Source organism: Phodopus roborovskii, unplaced genomic scaffold (assembly GCF_943737965.1).
Source record: "Phodopus roborovskii unplaced genomic scaffold, PHOROB, whole genome shotgun sequence".
NCBI lineage: Eukaryota > Metazoa > Chordata > Mammalia > Rodentia > Cricetidae > Phodopus > Phodopus roborovskii.
Window position 1 is genome coordinate 7,284,828 of NW_026126576.1, and position 20,229 is coordinate 7,305,056.

General features: G+C 37.6%; 1 protein-coding gene across 1 annotated transcript in view; it reads left to right on the plus strand.

The window, feature by feature from the left end:
* Chl1 (cell adhesion molecule L1 like) overlaps positions 1 to 20,229 on the plus strand; it is a 74,050-nt gene that overhangs the window by 18,516 nt on the left and 35,305 nt on the right. The window contains exons 6-9 of the mRNA XM_051203475.1: positions 840 to 887; positions 2,635 to 2,755; positions 8,540 to 8,724; positions 15,053 to 15,184. Coding sequence (XP_051059432.1) covers positions 840 to 887; positions 2,635 to 2,755; positions 8,540 to 8,724; positions 15,053 to 15,184 — 486 coding nt within the window. The remainder of the gene's footprint in view (positions 1 to 839; positions 888 to 2,634; positions 2,756 to 8,539; positions 8,725 to 15,052; positions 15,185 to 20,229) is intronic.

The following is a 20,229-nucleotide window of genomic DNA, read 5'->3' on the forward strand; positions in this document are numbered from 1 at the left end:
AAGCCGGGTTGGTATTTTCTATCCTTGTTTCTTTTAACTCCAGAGACTTCATACAGATGATCTAGACATCTGCAGCTGCAAATCCACAGTAGCACTGTCTCTGGCAGGCAGAAAATCAAATCTCAATTCACAGGACAAATGTGTTTCATTTGATGTCTGTAAAATCTACTCTCATTTTCAGTGAGCATAAAGGACATCTCAGGCACGGGCTCACTGTGACCTTGGATAAATCAGCAGGCTGAAAATGAAGGGGACAAAAATTGAGTCAAAAGAAAATGTATATATATATATATATCACATCAAGCTTTTTCTTTGTCCTTCTCAAATTGTCATTGAATCTACAAATGCATGTCTGGGTTCACAGAAAGGAAGAGATAATTAGTGAGAGGAGAAGTGGTAATATTGAAAGGCAAAGAATAGTCCCAGATGCTTTATGGCTGAGTAAGTAGCCCTAGTAGAACAGAAGGTTGGCATGACCACTTCATTGTCTAATTTGGTCCATGATTGTTTCATTATCTTGTGTACCTATGCTATGATGTGTGGAGTCTTCTTTATGATTCCTTTCAGTAGCTTGAAATCTCTGTAATAGAAATATCATTTGTCTCTTCACAACTTCAAGTTTAAGCTCTCTGTCTATGTCTATATCTATATCTATATACATATATATGCAAATAAACATATATGTGTATACAATCCCACGGGCAGCATGTAAATGGGCATGGTTTTACTTCATTTTGTAATTTTCCAGAAATAAGTGCATGATTTGACTTTTCATGTTTTATTGTTGTCAGCATCAACCATTATGTTTGTATTAGTTTCTCCCATCTTTTTTATTTCAGTAAAGCATGCTAATGATTCAAGTTCATCCACAGAAATTAGTTTCAAGGGTAAGTTGTACACGTGAAGCATTTGGGAATTTATTTTTACCTTTAGTCACTCATTGTCATCTCAGTTTGAATTTTTCCTTTATTTATGCCAAGAGTTTATTAGAAACAATTCTATTTGTTTAAAGTAACCCTTTAGCATAGAGGGTTCAATGATCCACTGTCCTTCAGAATTTACCAATGAGAGAGATATATGTAGTGTGGGTTTGTGTGTATGTGTAGATATGTATATGTGTGTGTCACCCTTACAAATGATATATAATATATATTTAACATATAAATTTATATATGTAGTTTTAGGTATAGCTAGAATTGTACATATACAAAACGGTATATAACTTTGTCTCTCCTAAGAGTTCATAAATGACCTGCAAGATTGATAAATTCATGAAAGGGAAAAGAAAATTAAATTATTAATATAAAAAAGCAGAGAAACACTGGGTTTAGGAAAGTTAAGTGAATTAATTTTACTTGTGAGACTTATCAGAACACTTGAAAAATCACTATGTTCTCTCTGTGAAATAATTCAGTTTTTACTATATATCCAATTCTCTTGACTCTGTAACTTGTTAAATTACATTCAGTTTTCTATAAAACATCTATCATAACTTGCATTTTGTCTGAGATGCTTGAGCTATAACTTGAATTATATAGTCTACTTGTTTACTACATTACAATCACATGTATTAGTGGAGTAATACCCCTTGTATGATGTAGACTAGAGATGTCACTTAGGTTTCTAATATAGAAGTGGGTAAGTCTCCTCTTGGGATGCCAGTTCAAGTGTGTTGACTCATCCACAACATCATTTTTTTCTTTGAGATTAGTAATGTACATATATATCTTCAAACACAGAAAAGAACACTGCACATAGTACACTTTCCCAAATCATTTCTAATATATGAATACATGCAAGGAAATGCAAAACAGACTGCACATAGCTTCCTATATCTTATACTCTGCTCTTCTGATACTAAATAGTCAGTATTGTCTTCCCACCAAAGATAAAGTCACATTGGCAATGGATATGAAAAATGATTTATGTTCATATTTGGAAATGAAATCAAAGTGTGGTGTGAATGAAATGTCCCAATTTGCCATCATAGTTTTAACTTACTAAGAAAAGAAGAAATGAAACTTCTCAATCTCTACTTAGTGTGGAGCCTTACTATGAATCATTTCCTGAAACAGTATGTATCCTTGAGAGCCTGAGATTAAAAGGAATTTCCTGAAGAGATAAATAAATTTGTAGACACTTGGTGTCTAGTATAAGTTTCCCTGCTCTGAGTTCTCAATGAAGTACCCAGGAAGCTGTTTTTTGTTTGTTTATTTGTTTGTTTTGTTTTTGTTTTTAAAGAAGGAATCCTTTCTAATAGTTAGATCAATAAATTAAATAAATGTACGTACCATCAAAAATATCAAGGTATGGTCACACTATAGAATACAAAGTCAGACTATTAACTTGTGGGTATGTTCAAGAGATTTCCTTGAATAAGGCTTCAATTTCTGTCAAAGAACAGGTGGTATACTTTGTGCAATTTATAAAGATAGATAAAGAACTTGAAAGAGGTGCTTTCTTAGAGTTGTCTCTTGGATGAGAGAATCTGTTTAAGAAGAGGCACACCAAAAGCTGTACCTAAAATGATATGGTCATGAAAGAACAACTTAGTACCGCAGAATGTTTACTATCATCAACGGAGAGGGAATTGACTCTTCTTTTTTTATTTTTCTTTCTTTCTTTCTTTTTCAGCAAATTCAATCAAGCAAAGGAAACCCAAACTTCTCTTGCCTCCTGCTCAGAGTGGCAGTTCATCCACAATGATTGTTCTCAAAGGGGAAACCCTGTTGCTTGAGTGTTTTGCAGAAGGACTGTGAGTACCCTGCCCCCTGCCCAGCCCTCTCCCATACAGTGTTTTCTGGTTTGTTTGTTTTTTTTTCCATTTCATGTTTTTTCAGTTTTTTATTTGTTTATTTTTATTTTTCTTATTTTACATATTGATCCCAGTTCCCTCTCTGCCCCTCCCTCCCTCTCTTCCACCTTCCCATGCCCCCGACCACCCTCCCATCCTAGCCCTTCCACTCCACATGTAGACTGATGCCTTCCTGGAGGGGTCATCTAAATCTGTCAAAGTCAAAACGTTTGCTGCACGCATGTTCTTAAGTTACTATTTTTAAAAAATGTAAACCCTTTTTCAGGTTCTCTGAAGAAACAAATTTGTGCTTCCTTATACAAACTTCAGGCTACAACTGCGTATGACTTAGAGGTATCTCTGTTTATTGTGGAATGCAGAGATGAAGTAAAACCTAGACAAAGAAGATGTGTTACTGCTGTCTTTAGAGCATGTGCATTAGTAGTCACTCCATCTGCCCTTAAGTCCTTAAATACTGTGTTTTCTTTCTCCTCTATTCTCTTTCCTGGTGTATAGGACACTAGCTCCACTGTTCTTTTACTTGGGGGGGAGGGGTCACAACTTGTGTCTCAAGCCAGGTTGAGCTACCCATTCTCAATAGGCTGATTAAAAGAGTCAAATTAATAGACAAAAACAGTAAAGAAGATTTATTCAATGTGCCCATATTTTGAAGAGAAATAAAAGGATCTGGAGTTCCCTTCTGGGTCTGCCTTGATTCTGAAGTGAGACTAAAGTTTACATGAATGTCTAAGGGTGTGTGAATTGAAGAAATCCTTGTAAGGTGTGGTCCCACCCACAGTGGACTCATCAATCATTGTCTGCATTTCAATTTTATCCTGTAATGCGGTCTGACAAGTTTGTTAAGAATTGTGTGAAATGTCATTCCAGGGGAAACAAGTTCCCCTGACTAGCCTCTTTTCCTTCTTCCATCATGTGATTCCAGGAGAAATTTCCCATTTCTTTGGGGTTCATTGTTTCATCAATTTGATAGTCTTATTAGAATCTCTTCATTTCTGCCAGCCATTACACTACTCTCTTTTTTTAATTTCCAAAGGCTTCTATTAATTTTTATTTTCCCTTCTGTGTAAAAGCAGATCATGACATTTAGGGTAACAGCACATCAAAAACTGGTTGACTAATTCTTCATATCTCCAAGATCAATGCCCTGTTTTAGTTCTACCACCAAAACCTTAAGGACATGTTGTCATTTCCTAAAATACTTGCCTTAGCTGAGCAATTATTATACATTTATGTGATTGGGACCACGGTTATATGAGTTTACCTGTTTCTACAAGTATTTCCACTGACTTAACAGTCTGTCATCAGGAGTGCTGTGGAGAAAGACATTTCATCTTCCAATTTGTTAATTTGAGATTCAATGATTTTACAAGTAATGAGAGTCTCTTTAATGAGCTAAGATTTGAAGGATATTAAAGTGTGTTACATTAATTAGTTATTAAAAGTAAAAGTGACAAATAAAATCCACCTTTGTTCATAACTCACTGAAAAGTCTGAATGACTTGTTCTAAGGTAGATTGTGAAGCAAAGGAATTGTTTTAAATATTGTACAACCTCTAAGCTTTGCTCATTTCCCTTTCCAACCAGGTTACTTGCAAGCCTTAAATCACCAGTGTTCAGTGATGAATTATATTTGATATGTTGTCACATGACCTCTATGGAGAAAGTTTGATGTCTGTGTGGTTTTTTTGAGATTTATTTTCATTTTATATTCATCAAAATTTTTTGACTGCAAGCATGTGTGTGCACTACATGTGTGCAGTGCCCACAATGTCAAGAAAAGGAAGTGGAGTTTCAGAAGTTGTGAATCACTACATGGATGCTGGGAATTAAACCCAGGTCACCTGTAAGGACAGTAATTGCTTCTACCTGCTAAACGCCTCTCTAGTCCTGGTCTGTTTCTTATGTGAGAAGGTAACTGGTGGCTAACCACCTGGTGTCAGCATGTGTTTATTTGTGGTAGAAATTAAATTCTTTCAGGCTTTGTCACTGTTCAGGCTAACTCTGAGAGTTAGGCAAACAAGTTAGGGACTCTTTCCCCTCTTCGCCTACGAATGCTTCATTTACTTCCTGAGGTGGTTGGCATCTGTTCAGATCATCCTCTACTGACAAAAAAAAAAAAAAAACCCTTTGTGTGTCTTGTGTGTCTTGTAGAGACTGAAGCTCAGGGAATGCACACATAAAAAGAAAACAGGCATGTAACGAGTATGGTTTTTCCTGCCGGCAGCCTAGTCTTGTCCCGCCGCCGCGCCAGCCCCAAATAATGCACAGAGACTCTGTATTTGATACAATGCTATTGGCCAGGTGTTAGTTTCTAATCAGCTAGCTTTGTCTTAATTATTAACCCATTTCTATGTATTTCCACGTGGTCTTACCGAGAGCGGAGGAATGGCGGTTCTGTTCTCTCCAGGCTCTCCATCCTGACTCTCCTTACTACTTCCTCTTTCCTCCTTGTCTCCTAGTCCCTCCTATCTTCCTTTCCTATTGGCCAACAGTGCTTTATTCATTAACCAGTATGAGAAACAAATATACATAATGACATCTCCCATCACGGGCATCATGAGACTTGTTTGCCATTGCAGCATGCAGATTCTTAATGCTCTGTCATAGAAAGAGAATTTTTCCCCTCATAATTGTTTTGAGGTGGACTATTTGTTCTGGTTGGTCTTCCTTTGAGTGGAGACAATACTCTCAAAAAGGTTTTTGAAGGAAGTCATATGTATCTCAAGGAAGTTTAAAATCACATGTGTTCTAGATTAACAAAAATAGAAATCACTAACCATTATGGTAATCCTGTGCATCCTTGACTCATGCTGCCTCCCAACATTCCCTGGCTGCAATTATTCCCTCTTCCAGGCTAGGCAGATGAAGCCCACAGAGGTCATACTAAAGATTTCAAACTTAATGGATCCTGACTCATTCAACCATTTTGGGTCCCCAAACCTTAAACTCTTCCAAGTGTAATGCATGCAAACATATTTTAATCAAATGATCCCTTTCAGCTTAAACAAGGAGAGCAGTGAGGAACACAGCATGTGCTCTGAGGTGGTTACATACATTACACATTTAAGCAAGTAATGATAATAGAAGTGTTTGTGTTGTTAGTTAAGAATGCTTTCCGTTCAAGCATGGGGACCCAAGTTTGAGTCCTCAGGATGCACCTGAAAAATCAGACATGACTGAAAATTTGTAACCCTAGCAATGTGAGGAGTAAGGTGACAAGTGACATAGAAGGACACCAGACTCTCTCCTCTGGCCTGTGTTCTTATGCACATGTAAGCATACTGGCACATGCACCACACACACACACACACACACACACACACACACACACACACACCATACCCCACACACACCCCATACACAACACACACACACACCACACACACACACACACACACACACACCTACACCTTCCCCTCACCCCCCCACACACATGTTGATATTATTTATGTCAGGGTATCTTCCATATGTATAGATTCCTGGAGATGTGGAAGGGTTAAATGATATTTTGACTCTCATTAGGAGAGAAAGATGTGCACATTATTGTTATCTGATAGTCAGTGAGGGAGAATGTGCTGTTTTAATAATTCACACTGTGAAATAATTCCAGCTCATCATGAATTTAAGCACCTATGGTATCTGTGGAACCTACATTTTTAATCAGGAATCAGAAGAAAAGTTATTCACATAAGAACTGGCATAAATAATTAAAGTTATGAAATAATGTATGTTGGTGTATAAAAAAAAATCATTAAACAACACATTTCCCCTCAACTTATCCTTGTTCAGATTCTGCTAGCAAGTTCTCCTTAAAAACAAAACAAGAAAGCAAACAAAACAGAACTGTCCAGAATATAACAGAAATTGCTCTAGCTGTTTAAACCACACCTACTTGTGATGTGTCATGTTGCTCTCATTTAAAATCATTTTATTGGCTTGTATGAAGTGAAGAGTGTTAGGCAAGTGAAGGATTTAAAGAACAGAAGTCAAAGAAGAATTCGAGGAAAGTAAGATGCACAGACTCATGAAAATCTGTTTGGGAGGAACTGAGGTCCAGGGCGGGCTGTCACTTGGCAGACTGCCATTTTGACAGATGGTATAAAAAGCAAGCAGGTAGGAAATTGGGACTCCAAGTACTGCTTGGTGCCATGCTCTCTAGAATTCAGCAGCTAATCAATATACTCCCACAAGTGTCTATCTGTCTGCAATGCTGATTTTTTTGAGGAAGTTTGCCATATGCTCAGCATTTGGTCAGAAAGCAGGTTGTTGTTTCAAATCCATGACCCTAAGAGAAAATAGCTGATGTTTATTTTTAAAAAATCATCTTTACCTGCAATATAGTGTTACCTAAAAATTAACTATGTTATGTATCTTCTTTGTAAAGAAGTAATTTTAAATAACTGAAACAAACAATTTGAGATAATAATTTAATTATTGGGGCTTGAGATCTAGTTCAATGGTTAAGATAACTGGCTGTTCTTGCAGGTGACCTGATTCAATTCCCAGGACTCATGTGGTCATTCACAACCATCTGTAACTCCAGTTCTAGGGGACCCAGTGTCTTCTTCTGGCCCCCATGGTCACCAGATGTGTGTGTAATACAGATATATACATGCAGACAAAACACTCACATAAAATTATAATAATTGTCCACAAACATGTGAGGAAGGATGGGTTCCTTTCAAACGCAAAAAATTAAATAGAAACAACCAAGAAATATGTAAGTTTTGAATTCAAGAAATGTTATTTAGTTAGCTTCTTGGAACTTCAATTTGATGCTGCTAAAATGATAGCAGTAAGGTAGCTCACCCTTTGAGACTTCTCAAAGTAGTAATTAGGAATATAGTAAATAACAGAATTATGTGTTTTCCTATCTTGTAGGAGGATAAAACAAAGTTGTGCCCATTTATAGTTGGTTATCAATGCCATTATAAAGTCAGAGTGTCATAAGAGGTCACTTTTCCACCCTCAGTTTTAGAAAGGGTTTTTCTACAAACTGTTTGTCCTGGCCCATGCTCCACTTTCCCTTCATTGTAAGGTTAAAAAAAAGTGTTGGCATATGATGAGGTTATTGCTACCTTTTGGTTTGGCTTTAGTTTGTTTTGATCTAGTGTGCCCATCTCCCTCATGCTCTTGAATTAGGGAGATTCCGAGTTCTTGTCTCCTTCCCTCTGTTCACCATGAAGCAGAAAAGCAAGGTCTTTGCTGGTTGCTTCCAGCTGCCCATAATGAGAGAACTACTCCTTCATGCAGCCCATGTACTTGGCTCCATTCCCAAGCCTCTTTAGCCAAAATTGGCTTCATTAGGATTCAATGGGAAATTGTGGTTTTCCTCTGCTGGCTGCTGGAGTCTACTGTGTCATGTTGGAAGTCACACAGGGAAGGGGATATGTTGATCCCTGACCATAGGGAGAGTTTCACACCTGAGAAATGTCTTGTAATATTAGCTATTTGGGTGTCCGTTATTCATCTTGCATCCAGCTTCATTGATTCAGCACTCATGTGGAGTTAGCTCACTTAATAGAAGGGACAATATTCGTAGGGGGTATCCCATCAAAGGAACATATAATGAAACATGCTCATTCAACCCTATGCATCCTGTGGTGGTGTGTCCATTGGTAAGGCTGAGAAAATTCAGTGAATATGTAAGGCAACATGGTAATAGGTGAGGGACTGTGTATAGTTGCTGTTTATTTATCAAAGCTTTCATCTTACCTCTTGCAGACCAACTCCACAGGTTGAATGGAGCAAACCTGGCAGTGAATTACCAAAGGGAAGAGAAACAAAAGAAAATTATGGGAAGACATTGAAGATAGAAAACATCTCCTACCGTGACAAAGGAAATTATCGCTGTACAGCTAGCAATTTGTTGGGAAAAGCCAGTCATGATTTTCATATCATAGTACAAGGTATGTTCCCCATTAAGATTTACATTTCTGCTTCAAAGAGAAAAGTACATGTATACAATTCACTGACCTTTACCTCAACTATGTATGTGTCAAAGTTGATCATTAGAGTTTTTGTTGTAGTGTGTGCACTGAGTAACACTATACTTAATTAAGCAGGTTTGTAATTGATCTCTGCAAACCATATATCAGTGACAAATGTTAAGAAGGGAGCTTATGTTAGGGACTAACACCACTTCCAGGGTCTATTTAAATGGTCATTAAACCTACCCTCCTATAAGCTTTTATTGCATGAAATTATTTTTATTATAATGCACACACAATGCTCATGAATGAGGTCATGATTGTGAAATCAAACATTATTGCAAGGACACTGAAAGAAATTTTGGAGTGCTTTCTAATCTTGTCACTCAACTGCCTTTCTCATGATCACTAGGCTTCATTTTTTATTCCTTTCATTCTTTGTCAAAGAAATGATGGAATCAAATGAATTGTCTTAATGTTATGCTTACTCTGGCATTCCATGTTTTGTACCCTGGTATTACCACTTACAGAGAAATATGAAGAAACCATAGGGCAACTATTAATTTTTATCAAATAGTACCAAAACACATTACCTTTGACCATAAAAACTGAACTGTAAATTAAGAGGAAGCATGTGATAGGGCTGGAGAGATGGCTCGGCCGTTAAAGGCTAGGCTCACAGCCAAAAATATAAGAATAAGTACGTGATGATGACATCACTCTCATGAAGTAGCAGCCACAGAAATTGGAAATCCTGGCTATGCCTACAGTACAGAAACAGAGATTGCCTGACCCTGCTGTAATTTGATTGACACTGACTGCTTCCTGTGGGTCTGGTCACTGCTTTGTTTTCTGTGATTTACTTAATGGTATCAATCAGATGAATGGAGGGAATAGTCTCTACAATGTATATTTGTACTTATTTAGTGCCTTGTTAGCTTTACTATGGAAGATAATCATCTCTCCCAGGCTCTTGGTTCATGAACTGGAGCTGTATTTTCCACAAATACTCTGGTGAAGTTCATGCCTTAATGATTCAGTTAGTGCAAAGAGCACTTCAGTAAATGGCCTGCTTTCTTTCTTTCTTTCTTTCTTTCTTTCTTTCTTTCTTTCTTTCTTCCTTCCTTCCTTCCTTCCTTCCTTCCTTCCTTCCTTCCTTCCTTTCTTTTTAGTTTTTCTAAGTACTGGAAAAGAGACAAAGCACAAATTTCACTCACACATAAATATTACAGTAATCGACTGAGTCATGCTCCTGTTGGGACTAACACAATTTCCCAACTCCTATATTGTTTTCTTAGTCAAGGCGAAAACAGAAAATTTAAAAAAAAAAAATAAATAAAAGGAAAAAAGAAATTTATTTTCTTCGGTTCAAAAAAACAAAACCTGATTGGAGAGAACTCAATGTTAGACATTAAGATGGACATCTAGCAATATAATTAAATTAAATAAATTAAAATAATTAAAAAAGACACTCCAAAAAGTATAAAAGGCATGACTATAATTTTAGACATTATTTTACTCTTGAATATAATGTTGCTATATCTTGTGATGGGGATATTTTCCCAAACCCCAGCCCTTCTCAAGCTCCCTCCCTCACTCTCTCTGTCTCTCTGTTTCTCTGTCTCTCTCTCTCTCTCTCTCTTTCCAGACATACATAATTATTAGCCGATTCTACTCCGAGTTGCTGACTGTTAGAAATCCTTCCAGATGGCTGCTGTGTTGCTACGGTAGCTGAATATTTTAACAATCTGGCCTCGGTTTTCTTGACTATTAAGACCAAAGCTTTCAAAAGAATTGCAAATGTTGCAAAAAATATTATACAAGTAAAATTAATCATACAACTTAAAGTGTTGACTGTAGGGTTACAAATGGATATAGGTTTCTCGAACAAATTATCTTCACTATTTGTAAAAGAGGTATTAATGATGCTGAGATGTAAATATTGTTTTGTGAAGAACATTAAAATATTTTGCTCTTGTGAGAAAATACTAACTGTACACTCAGAAGAAGATCTCACCTTCTCCTTACACCTGCATGGGACACTGGACTGTCTTCAAGAAATGTGTTCTAAGAAGAGTTTTTCCTTCCTAGAGTGAGAAAACTATAATTCAGGAGAGATGAATTTATCTTCATTACATTTTCTTTTGTCTCCTTGTATCTTCCTCTTTCTTTTCATTCTTTTTATTTAGAATGCCAAATTAAATCAGGACTATCATATGGTGAAAAAGTAGTTCTATCTTGTCCTGTGAGATTCTAGCCCATTATGAAAATATCGTGTGTGACCATAGTTTGTTTTCTTTACTGTTTACGATTTTTCTTCACTATTATGAAACTGAAATTTGAAGAGCTTGTACTTTAAACTGCTGCATGTTAAATATGTTACCAGATTGCAAGTAAAATACCATATTTTCATGAGAAAAATAGCTGTTATGTCTAAATTAGATGTAACCACATTTTCTGGGCACCTACAATATGGATTATTATTTATATTGTAAGGAGAGGTGTGGTAAGGACCAGTGAAATGGCCTGGTGAGTAAAAAGTGTCTTGAAGCAAACATGAATTATATTTAAGGAGTCTACAACAAGATAATAGGAGAGAACTGATTCTATAAAGTTATCTGCCCAGGTACACTGTGGTGTGGACACACACTCAAATAATATTAGCAATAATGCTAATAAAAGAAAAAAGATACACAATAGTATCATATGGAACAAATTCCAGACATCTGAATTTCAGTCACATTTAAACTCATTATATATATATATATATATATATATATATATATATATATAACTCCTCACCAACAATTTTTATGTTGCACACTTTAGAAACATTTCAGAGATTGTTGAATTTTAGAAATATAATATGAATCATTTTTTGCACATCTTTGCAATTCTTAATTCTATTCATTGTACCCTTCAGTATCTAAAAGAAGCCATGAACTGAAACTCAGCCAAATCATTGACACCAGGGGCAATAGGTTTTTTTGAACTATTAATTTTTCCTAAGAAGTTACTAGAACATTTTCTTAATGTACACAAAGCACTTGTTTCAATCCCCAGCACACATACTCTGAGCCTTGTGGTGCACTTCTATATTCCCAGCACTTGGGATGCAAAGGCAAGAGAATCAGCAGTTAAAGGTCATTCTTAGCTACATAGCAAGTAGAGGACTCCCTGCTATACTAAGAAAATGTCTATTACATTACATGTTTCATAGATATCAAAATTCCAGTTTTGGTCTCATGATAAACATTGTTAGATTTCTTATAATGTTGTCAAGATTCATGCTTTGGCATCTCTGTATTGCATTTAGTTTACAATTATGACCCATTGGGTGAACCTTTTTATCAGCTACCACATATGCTAAGCAGGTGGATAAAAGAATGGTACCCAGTAGTTTCTTCCCCTACACTTTCAGGTTTACCCATCATCTCCTTTATCTTTAGTCTCACCTGTAATCTACTTGACTAAATCTTACTCATCCCACAGATGTGTGAAGTGAACTTTGGTAATCTTCTGCTGGTCCTATGGCCCTGAATCTCAGTCACCCTTAGTTTCTCATCAAGATACTGTGTACAGGACAATGATAATGTCTTTTGTGAACCATGTAGCAGTTAACCAATATGTTCTTTAATGTTCTCCTATGTCATAGGAGAGTGAATGACAAGACAGCAAGGATTATTTTCCACCCAAGGCATTTTAGGTTTTGGTTTTTTTTTTCTTTTTTTAAATCTCTTTTCCACTAAAGTCTTCAGATATTTATTAAGTTCTACCTAAGAACCCACTCTACACATCTATTCTGAGCTACACATTGTGCCACAGCAGGAAGAAAGAAAACAGCAAGCTTCAGTCTTGGTTCTTCAGACATCACTTGTCTAAGGACATTCAATGTTGACTTCAGTATTGAACAGCTGAATATTCAACTAGTCAAAGGCAAAAGTCTGAGCCTAGGCTGGGTGTAAGGCAGTCATAGCCAGGTTTTAAGTGTCTCTCAAGTTTCTGTTCAAACCAGAACTTAAGGGGAAAAAAGGGAGAGAACCATATACAGGAATGTGGATGGGTTTTTAAAGCCTATGAAGCAGGACCTGGCTAAAGTAGAGTGATAGTTCCAACCAAACGTTTGAAACCTCAAGAGCCAGTTGATAGATATGGGGGTGGGGATTTTGGAAATGCAAGGACTCAACTAGATGACTGAACTGGCCTTAACTCCTAGTTCTATGTGTAAGATGTTAGTGGGTGGAGAACTGTCTCCATAGCTTTCTAACTCTCTGCTGTTTCCCCAGAGGCTCGACTCTGATCTGAGATCTGTGGAGTGGCAGGAACACGGAATAAGGGTTCTTTCACAGATGAGCCTGGAAAAAAGTCAGATGAATTCTCCAAAGCTCAATATTATTTCTGTAAGGTCAAAGGTTGGATGAGGTGATACCTCACCTCTTCATTTGATCCTAATAATAACATATCTTTACACACACACAAAGGTTAATGAAATTCTTGTGCTAAGAAGAGTGATTGGAAAATCGATTTTTTCTTATACAAGGGGAATGATAGAATATTTTCATTACAGGACCTTTATTTTTATGTACTTGGAAAGGAAAAGTCATAGTTTCTGCTACGTACACAATGGGTTGCATGTTCATTGGGTTTTCTGGGGAATTTGCACATCTTGTATTGTGTTATGGCTGTATAGAAAGACCAAAACAAAACAAAACAAAACAAAAAACATGTAAAAGGAAAGGGCCTAGAAAGAAGTCTCAGTTGTCAGGAGTTTGTGATGCTCTCCACGAGGAACCGAGGTGGTTCCCAACACACATGTTGAGATGGTACCCACTAATACACATTCACCCCCAACACAAATAAAAGTACATCTTTAAAGTAATAATGTCATAAAGGCACCCTTCCCTTCAGAAAGTGATCTAGAGTTCTAATTTAGACCTTTCTACTTTATGCTAAGTATCTCAATATTTTCAATCTGTTGAGCACAGGTATTTGACATGGAAATTAATAGTTAAGTTCACATCCTGTGAGGAGACTCTGGAGGCATGTCTCTTGAAAACACATAGACTTGCCAGAATTATTTCTTTATGTGTTTTCTTTTTGAAAAATTTGGGGTTTTCCTGTGTACATAATCATATCTTCTAAAAGGTTCCTTTTTGAATCAAGACAGAAATCTGCAGTTCTTGGGGGAGCTTGACTAACCTAAAGTTAATGGGAATTACAATGTCAAAGTTATATTAAGGCACTTCTGGGAATAATCATCAATCATGCAAGTAGGCCTGGAGAAGTGACTTAGTGGTTAAGAGCACTGGCTTAGACCCCAACATCAACATGGTAGCTCACAGTTGTCTGTAACTCCAACCAATGAGTCTGATGCTTTCTTCTGACCTCTAGAGGCACCAGGCATCCAAGTATGTGGTACATAGCCATACATACAGGCAAAACACCTATAGCAACAATAATAACAATAATAATAATAATAACCCCGCACACTTCAAGTCTTATATTCACTGTTGACATAGTGTTATTCTGATAGTAACAAAATATAACAGAAATGTTTGAACTGAAGACACTTGTCTTGCTTATTTTGATTCTTCAATTAGAGTTACACATTTAAGTTTTATGTGTCAAAAGATAGAGATCATTTATTTCTGTTTATTCCTGCTTTGTTTTAAAACAAGAAGTCAAATGTTCTTCTCAGGTCCCTTCCCTGCCCTGTTGAAAGGAGAACATCCCTAGCAAATTATGTTTTCCAAGTTGATAAGTTAAGGAAATTGGTATAGACGGGCAATAAAAATGCTATAGTCAATAATCAAGAAGCAAGGTTTTGCAAATTTTATTGTTATTTAAAAAGCTCTAGGAGTATATTTCTTCTATACTAACATTTTCAGCTACTTTGTTGCAGCTTGAGTAGAAATAGTAGCCAGTTCTAAATGAGTAACCATCTGTTTAGTCCTCCCTCATGTTTCCACTAGTGAAATGTATAGTTAAGTAGCTAAAGCCGTTGTATATTTTTAGTATGTTGATTTATATACTTGTTCAAAGTGTAATGTAAGTACACACACACACACACACACACACACACACACACACACACACACAGAGAGAGAGAGAGAGAGAGAGAGAGAGAGAGAGGGGTGGGGCACACACAATAATTTGCCCACATTGCTTTGCAGAGCCTAACCAATACAGCTGTTATGGAATACTTTGTGGTGTCTGCCCTCTGCTGGTAAATAGTAGAAATGCAGGCAGTTACAATGGTGGGTCTTTAGCTATAAACTTTCTGAAAATCTCTTTGTTTTGTATTCAGAGCCTCCACGCTGGAAAAAGAAACCTCAGAGTGCAGTGTACAGCACGGGGAGCAGTGGCATCTTGTTGTGTGAAGCAGAAGGAGAACCTCAACCCACGATCAAATGGAGAGTCAATGGCTTCCCGATTGAAAGTGAGTTAAAAACAAACTAAAAATACCTGAGAGTGCCATGGTAGGGAAGACAGAAATTGTATTTGTATGGGATAGAATGTCATCAGACAGTTTGGAGATGTATGAAGTAGACTGGATGGGATTTATTAGCATAATGCATTGCCCCCCCCCCCAAATAAAACAAAAAAACACAATATGGTAGATGGAAACCAACACAGGGGAACTTAAATATATATATATATATATATATATATATATATATATATATAAATTCCACTGACTAAATTTGTAAAAGGCCTAACACAAAGCAACACTTGCTCCTGACCATGAGCAAAAATGATAGGATAACCATAAGTTGGAAGTTAAAACCTCTTGCACCTCTGCAACATCCCAATCCTAGCCTCTACCCTTGCTTTGAGTATCCTTTGGTCACACAGTGCCTCCATTTTGTGTCCAGGAAACATGGGAAACCTGAAATTCTACATGAGATAACAGCTCACGAACTGCTGATGACAACTCTAGGAAATCCCCTTGAATCTTGTCCACATAACACATTTGGTTACCATGGAAAGATGGAAATGGACCAGGGCTATAGGAGGACAGAACCTATGTTGTGTGCTATGTTCTGGTTAAGTAGCTCCATGAAGAAAAAGAACATTAAGTATGTGTCTCCCTTTTTATTCCTTTGCCCTGGTCTCCAATGAGGCAAGCCTCCTTGTGGTTCACAAACCTAAGTCCTTGCTAGGCTGTGACTCTTCCCAGTTCTATGGCCTCAACCTTATCAATGAATTCCCTAAGCCAAAGTTTCTCTGCTGCAGAATGAAAGCAATGGTAGTTAGTAGTGTCTGAAGGAGATGAATTAGCTATCTCCGACCATGATTTATCTGCAGAGGTCTCTGAAGGTTTATGAACTCTGGAGCCACACGGCCTGTGCTTGCATGGCCATGCTAACATTTGCTTGCTGTGTGACTGAGAGTGTGACATATCCTCTTGAAAACTGTTTCTTCAGAAGCAAAACAGAGATGAAAATAGCAGTGACTTGTGGGTTTGTTATGCGATTCAAGGAAAACATCATTCAAAGAATGTTTTGCACAGGATCTGGCACATAACAACAACCAACAGCAGATGGGTAGAGGAGAGTGAGGAATTATTCCCTGTTGCTTGCCTCCTGACCTGATATTGAAGAGCCTTAAGGACCCGCCCTGGCAGCCAGATGTGAAACCTCCAGATTAGGGCTACTTTTTACCTTGGTCAGAGAACTTTCTGTGTGTGGTAGAGTGGTCAATACAGAGACCCATAACTAGACAAAGTGCTGAGAATAATTAGCTGTGGGTCCATGGCCCTAACTGAGACATCTGTATTCCCCTCTGTGGTTCACAGAATAGCACAGATGAGAAAGCTGAGGCAACTAAAGGTTGCAGAATGGGAGGAGTGAGATGTCTTCTAGCTGTGACATGGGCATTGTACTCATGAACTCTCAGCACGTATTATTAACTATAAGAGATTTGTCAGTCAAAACTCCAGCATGAGTGAGTGTTAGTGGTTTGTGAGGCATCACCTCACAATGAGGAGATGTCATTCTGTAAATATGTTTCTCTTATTGGTTAATGAATAAATCACTGTTGGCCAATGGGAAAACAAGATAGGCAGGACTAGGAGACTAGGAGGAGAGAGGAAGAAGTAAGGAGGAGTCAACATGTAGAGACTTGAGAGAACGGAGGTCCGGGCCCTCTCTCCGGTAAGATGAGACCATGTGGAAAAACTTAGATTAATAGAAATGGGTTAAGACAGAGCTAGCCGATAAGAAACTAGTAACTGATCAACAATTTTGTATCTAATACAGTGTCTCTGTGTGTCATTTGGGGCTGGCACTGTTGAGGGACCAGACCAGTGGGAAAACTACTCATAACAAAAGAGGGGTTATTGGTTTTTGATGGATGCCAAAGGAGGAGCCATTTTTCTTTTGGTGTGTGGCCACCGGTAGGTTGTTTATGCTCCAGTGGTTAAATTCCCACCCATGCACATACAGACAGCACTAACTGCTCTAGTGGGTAGGGTCCACCCATGTAAATACATACAGCACTAATTGGATTCAATGAGTTATAAACATATAAAAATACATAAAGTTGGAAGGAGTCATGTTGAGAAATTTGTACATAGGAAATAGCTAGGTATTGAGGAGAATGTAAAGTTCAAATGCAAGGCAGCTTTAGGGTTATGCAATGGCAAACTCTGGGAGATCTTTACTCTGAGCTGTATTCCCAACACTTGTAATTTATTGTTAAAGGGATTTTCTGGTCTTTGAATGAAGCCTTTATCTCTGTGACTGCGAGAAGGTGAAAGACACCAAGACACTGAGGCCTCAGGCCAGTCAGGTTGTCATAGTGGTAGTGTAGAGTTAATGGACTTGTTAGCGGATGGAATTCACATAGCGCTGCTCACAGGTGACTTAGGAAGTACTGAAACCAGTGGGGGAAACAGGCTGTGCTGTTACCACAACTTTCTTCTACTGCATGTGACAAGGTGACCATATGATGCTGACAGGATTGGAAATCTCTTTGGACATATACTTTTGGAAAGTCATGTTGCTTATGAGTCATTTCAGAATTAAGCAAAGTGAATACAGTGGTTGTCACCTTTTCCACAGAGAGGGCATCCAGTATTTTTGAGAGAACCCTGGAAAAACAGAAAACAGATCCCTCTCTCTCTCTCTCTCTCTCTCTCTCTCTCTCTCTCTCTGTGTGTGTGTGTGTGTGTGTGTGTGTGTCTATCTCTCTCTGTGTCTGTCTGTCTGTCTGTCTGTCTCTCTCTCTCTCTCTCTCTCTCTCTCTCTCTCTCTCTCTCTCTGTTGGCTTTTCAAGACATGGTTTCTCTATGGCATTGGAGTCTGTCCTGAAACTAGCTCTGTAGACCAGGCTGGACTGGAACTCACAGAGATCACCTGCCTCTGCATACCAAGTGCTGGGACTAAAAGCTTATACCACCACCACCTGGTGAAAAACAGATTTCTTTATTCTTCACTTTTCATAGGCAATGGCTGAGACTCATGAGAATTAGAGTATTTACTTGAAGACTCAATACAAGAAAGGAACCTAGAAAAGAGTGAATTTGAGTAGAATGTTCTCCAATATTATTGCCTTCTTCTCATTGATCATATGAAAGAAAATCATCTAGAAAGAATCCTGGGATTATGTCAGGACTGGTATATATTGGTAGATAACTGTTAAAAGTTGTGTTACCTTTAGACTTTAGAACAATTATCTTTTGACAATATGTAGTGTATTGTGAATTTCCCATACACATTCCCTGAAGCAGAGCTGTATAAGGGTTAGTTGATTTTCAACCATACATGAGGATTTGGTCTTAGTTCTTTTGTAATCCTGTGTTTATTCAAAGCTGCCTTAGGGCCTGTGATATAAGGAGGGACACAGGGGTGACAAGATTAGCTTTCCCAGCCTGTATAATAGTAGAGGAATAAAGAAAGCCAGCCATTAGTAACTTAATAATTCCTCATAGTGTCCTTTATGATTTCTGTCTTGGAAAGGCTACATATCTTGTTAGTCCTGAAGAGGTAGCTGATAAATTACCTCAAAGTTTTGTTTATATTAGCTTTCTTATGTTGCTATAACAAACTCACAGAAGTTTGATAACTGGAACCAGTGCAATTTTTTCTGTTGTGTAACTCTGAAAGTTAGGAGGTCAATGCAAGACTCTCTGCAAGGAAATCAAAGTGCAATCAAAGTAGTTTTCACTTTCATTCTCCTTTGTGACCCTGTGTCATTTTTAATTTATATCTCCATTTCCTTTTCAGTTATTACAGGCTGCCTTGCAATCTTCACTTATGGCTCCCTCCATCTTCACAGTTGACATCATTGTGACCATGGGCATATTCTCTTGGTTACATCATTCTGGTTTTTATAGCCAGACAGGAGTGTCTGATTTCCAAGAAGCAGTGTAGTTACTTGGGGCCCACCTGAATAACAGCATTAACTGCTCTAACTCAAAGTCCCCATCCTTATTCACATCTGGGTGTTTTTGTTTTGTTTTGTTTTTCTACTTGAGGAACATAGTCATAGTTCTGTGAATGAAACTCAGAACCTATATTTCTGTCTACTGACGGAATTTCCATGAACAAAATGTCATCTTTTGTACTTTTTACAGATGTTTCCACAAATATTTACTCACTGCTTTGTTATGCCTGCTCTTTGGGTGTTAATAGCACACCATACATCTGCACAGTTACAGACTTCACAGCTGGCTGAAGGAATGCATGTATTATGGTTCTAGTAATAGAAAAAAGAGAATGTGTAGAAAAGTCTGACACTATGTAACAGTTCTTATTTCTCATACCATGAAGTTTAATGCAATTGTTTTCTTGTATGATGGAAAGACAAGGAGAAAGACACTATTTATTAATGTCATTTACACTATAATTTCTACAATAGTCCCTCACTCAACAATTCTAGCCCTAAATGTTCTTCCTTTCTGTTGTGTCAAAGCAAGAGCCCAAACTGTTGACAGATGCTGTATAGGATGTTCATTTTATATGAAAGTGATGTTTATAAAGTCTTGTAAATGCTGATATAGCTGGTTATGAGCAGAGACAGTGTCATAATCCATGGGCAATACCCAGTGGGATTCTTTGGCTCCAGCTGATAATTACATTTTTGACCAATAGTGGTATGTTTAATGTGTTTTTAAAATTTGTTTAAAACGTAATTACAGCATTTCCCTCTAAATTTTTGTCGGACATTCCCTCTTAAGTTCTTTAGTCATTAGTGTCACACACACACACACACACACACGAACGGACATATAAATACAAGATATTGAACCTATTCAGGGATTAAACATGTTTCTAAGACTGACCTCTGATGCATCTAATTATTTCTTACCAATAAAAAAATTGGGAGTCAGATATCAGGATAAGAACCTGAGTCATCACAGAAGTGGCAGAAAAAATGGCGGAGAAGTGGCCAGTGACCTCTTATCTCTTGTTACTCTATCCAAAAAGTGCTAAGAGCCTTACCACTTCCTGTCTCCCCATCTGTTTCAGTCCTCCAGAA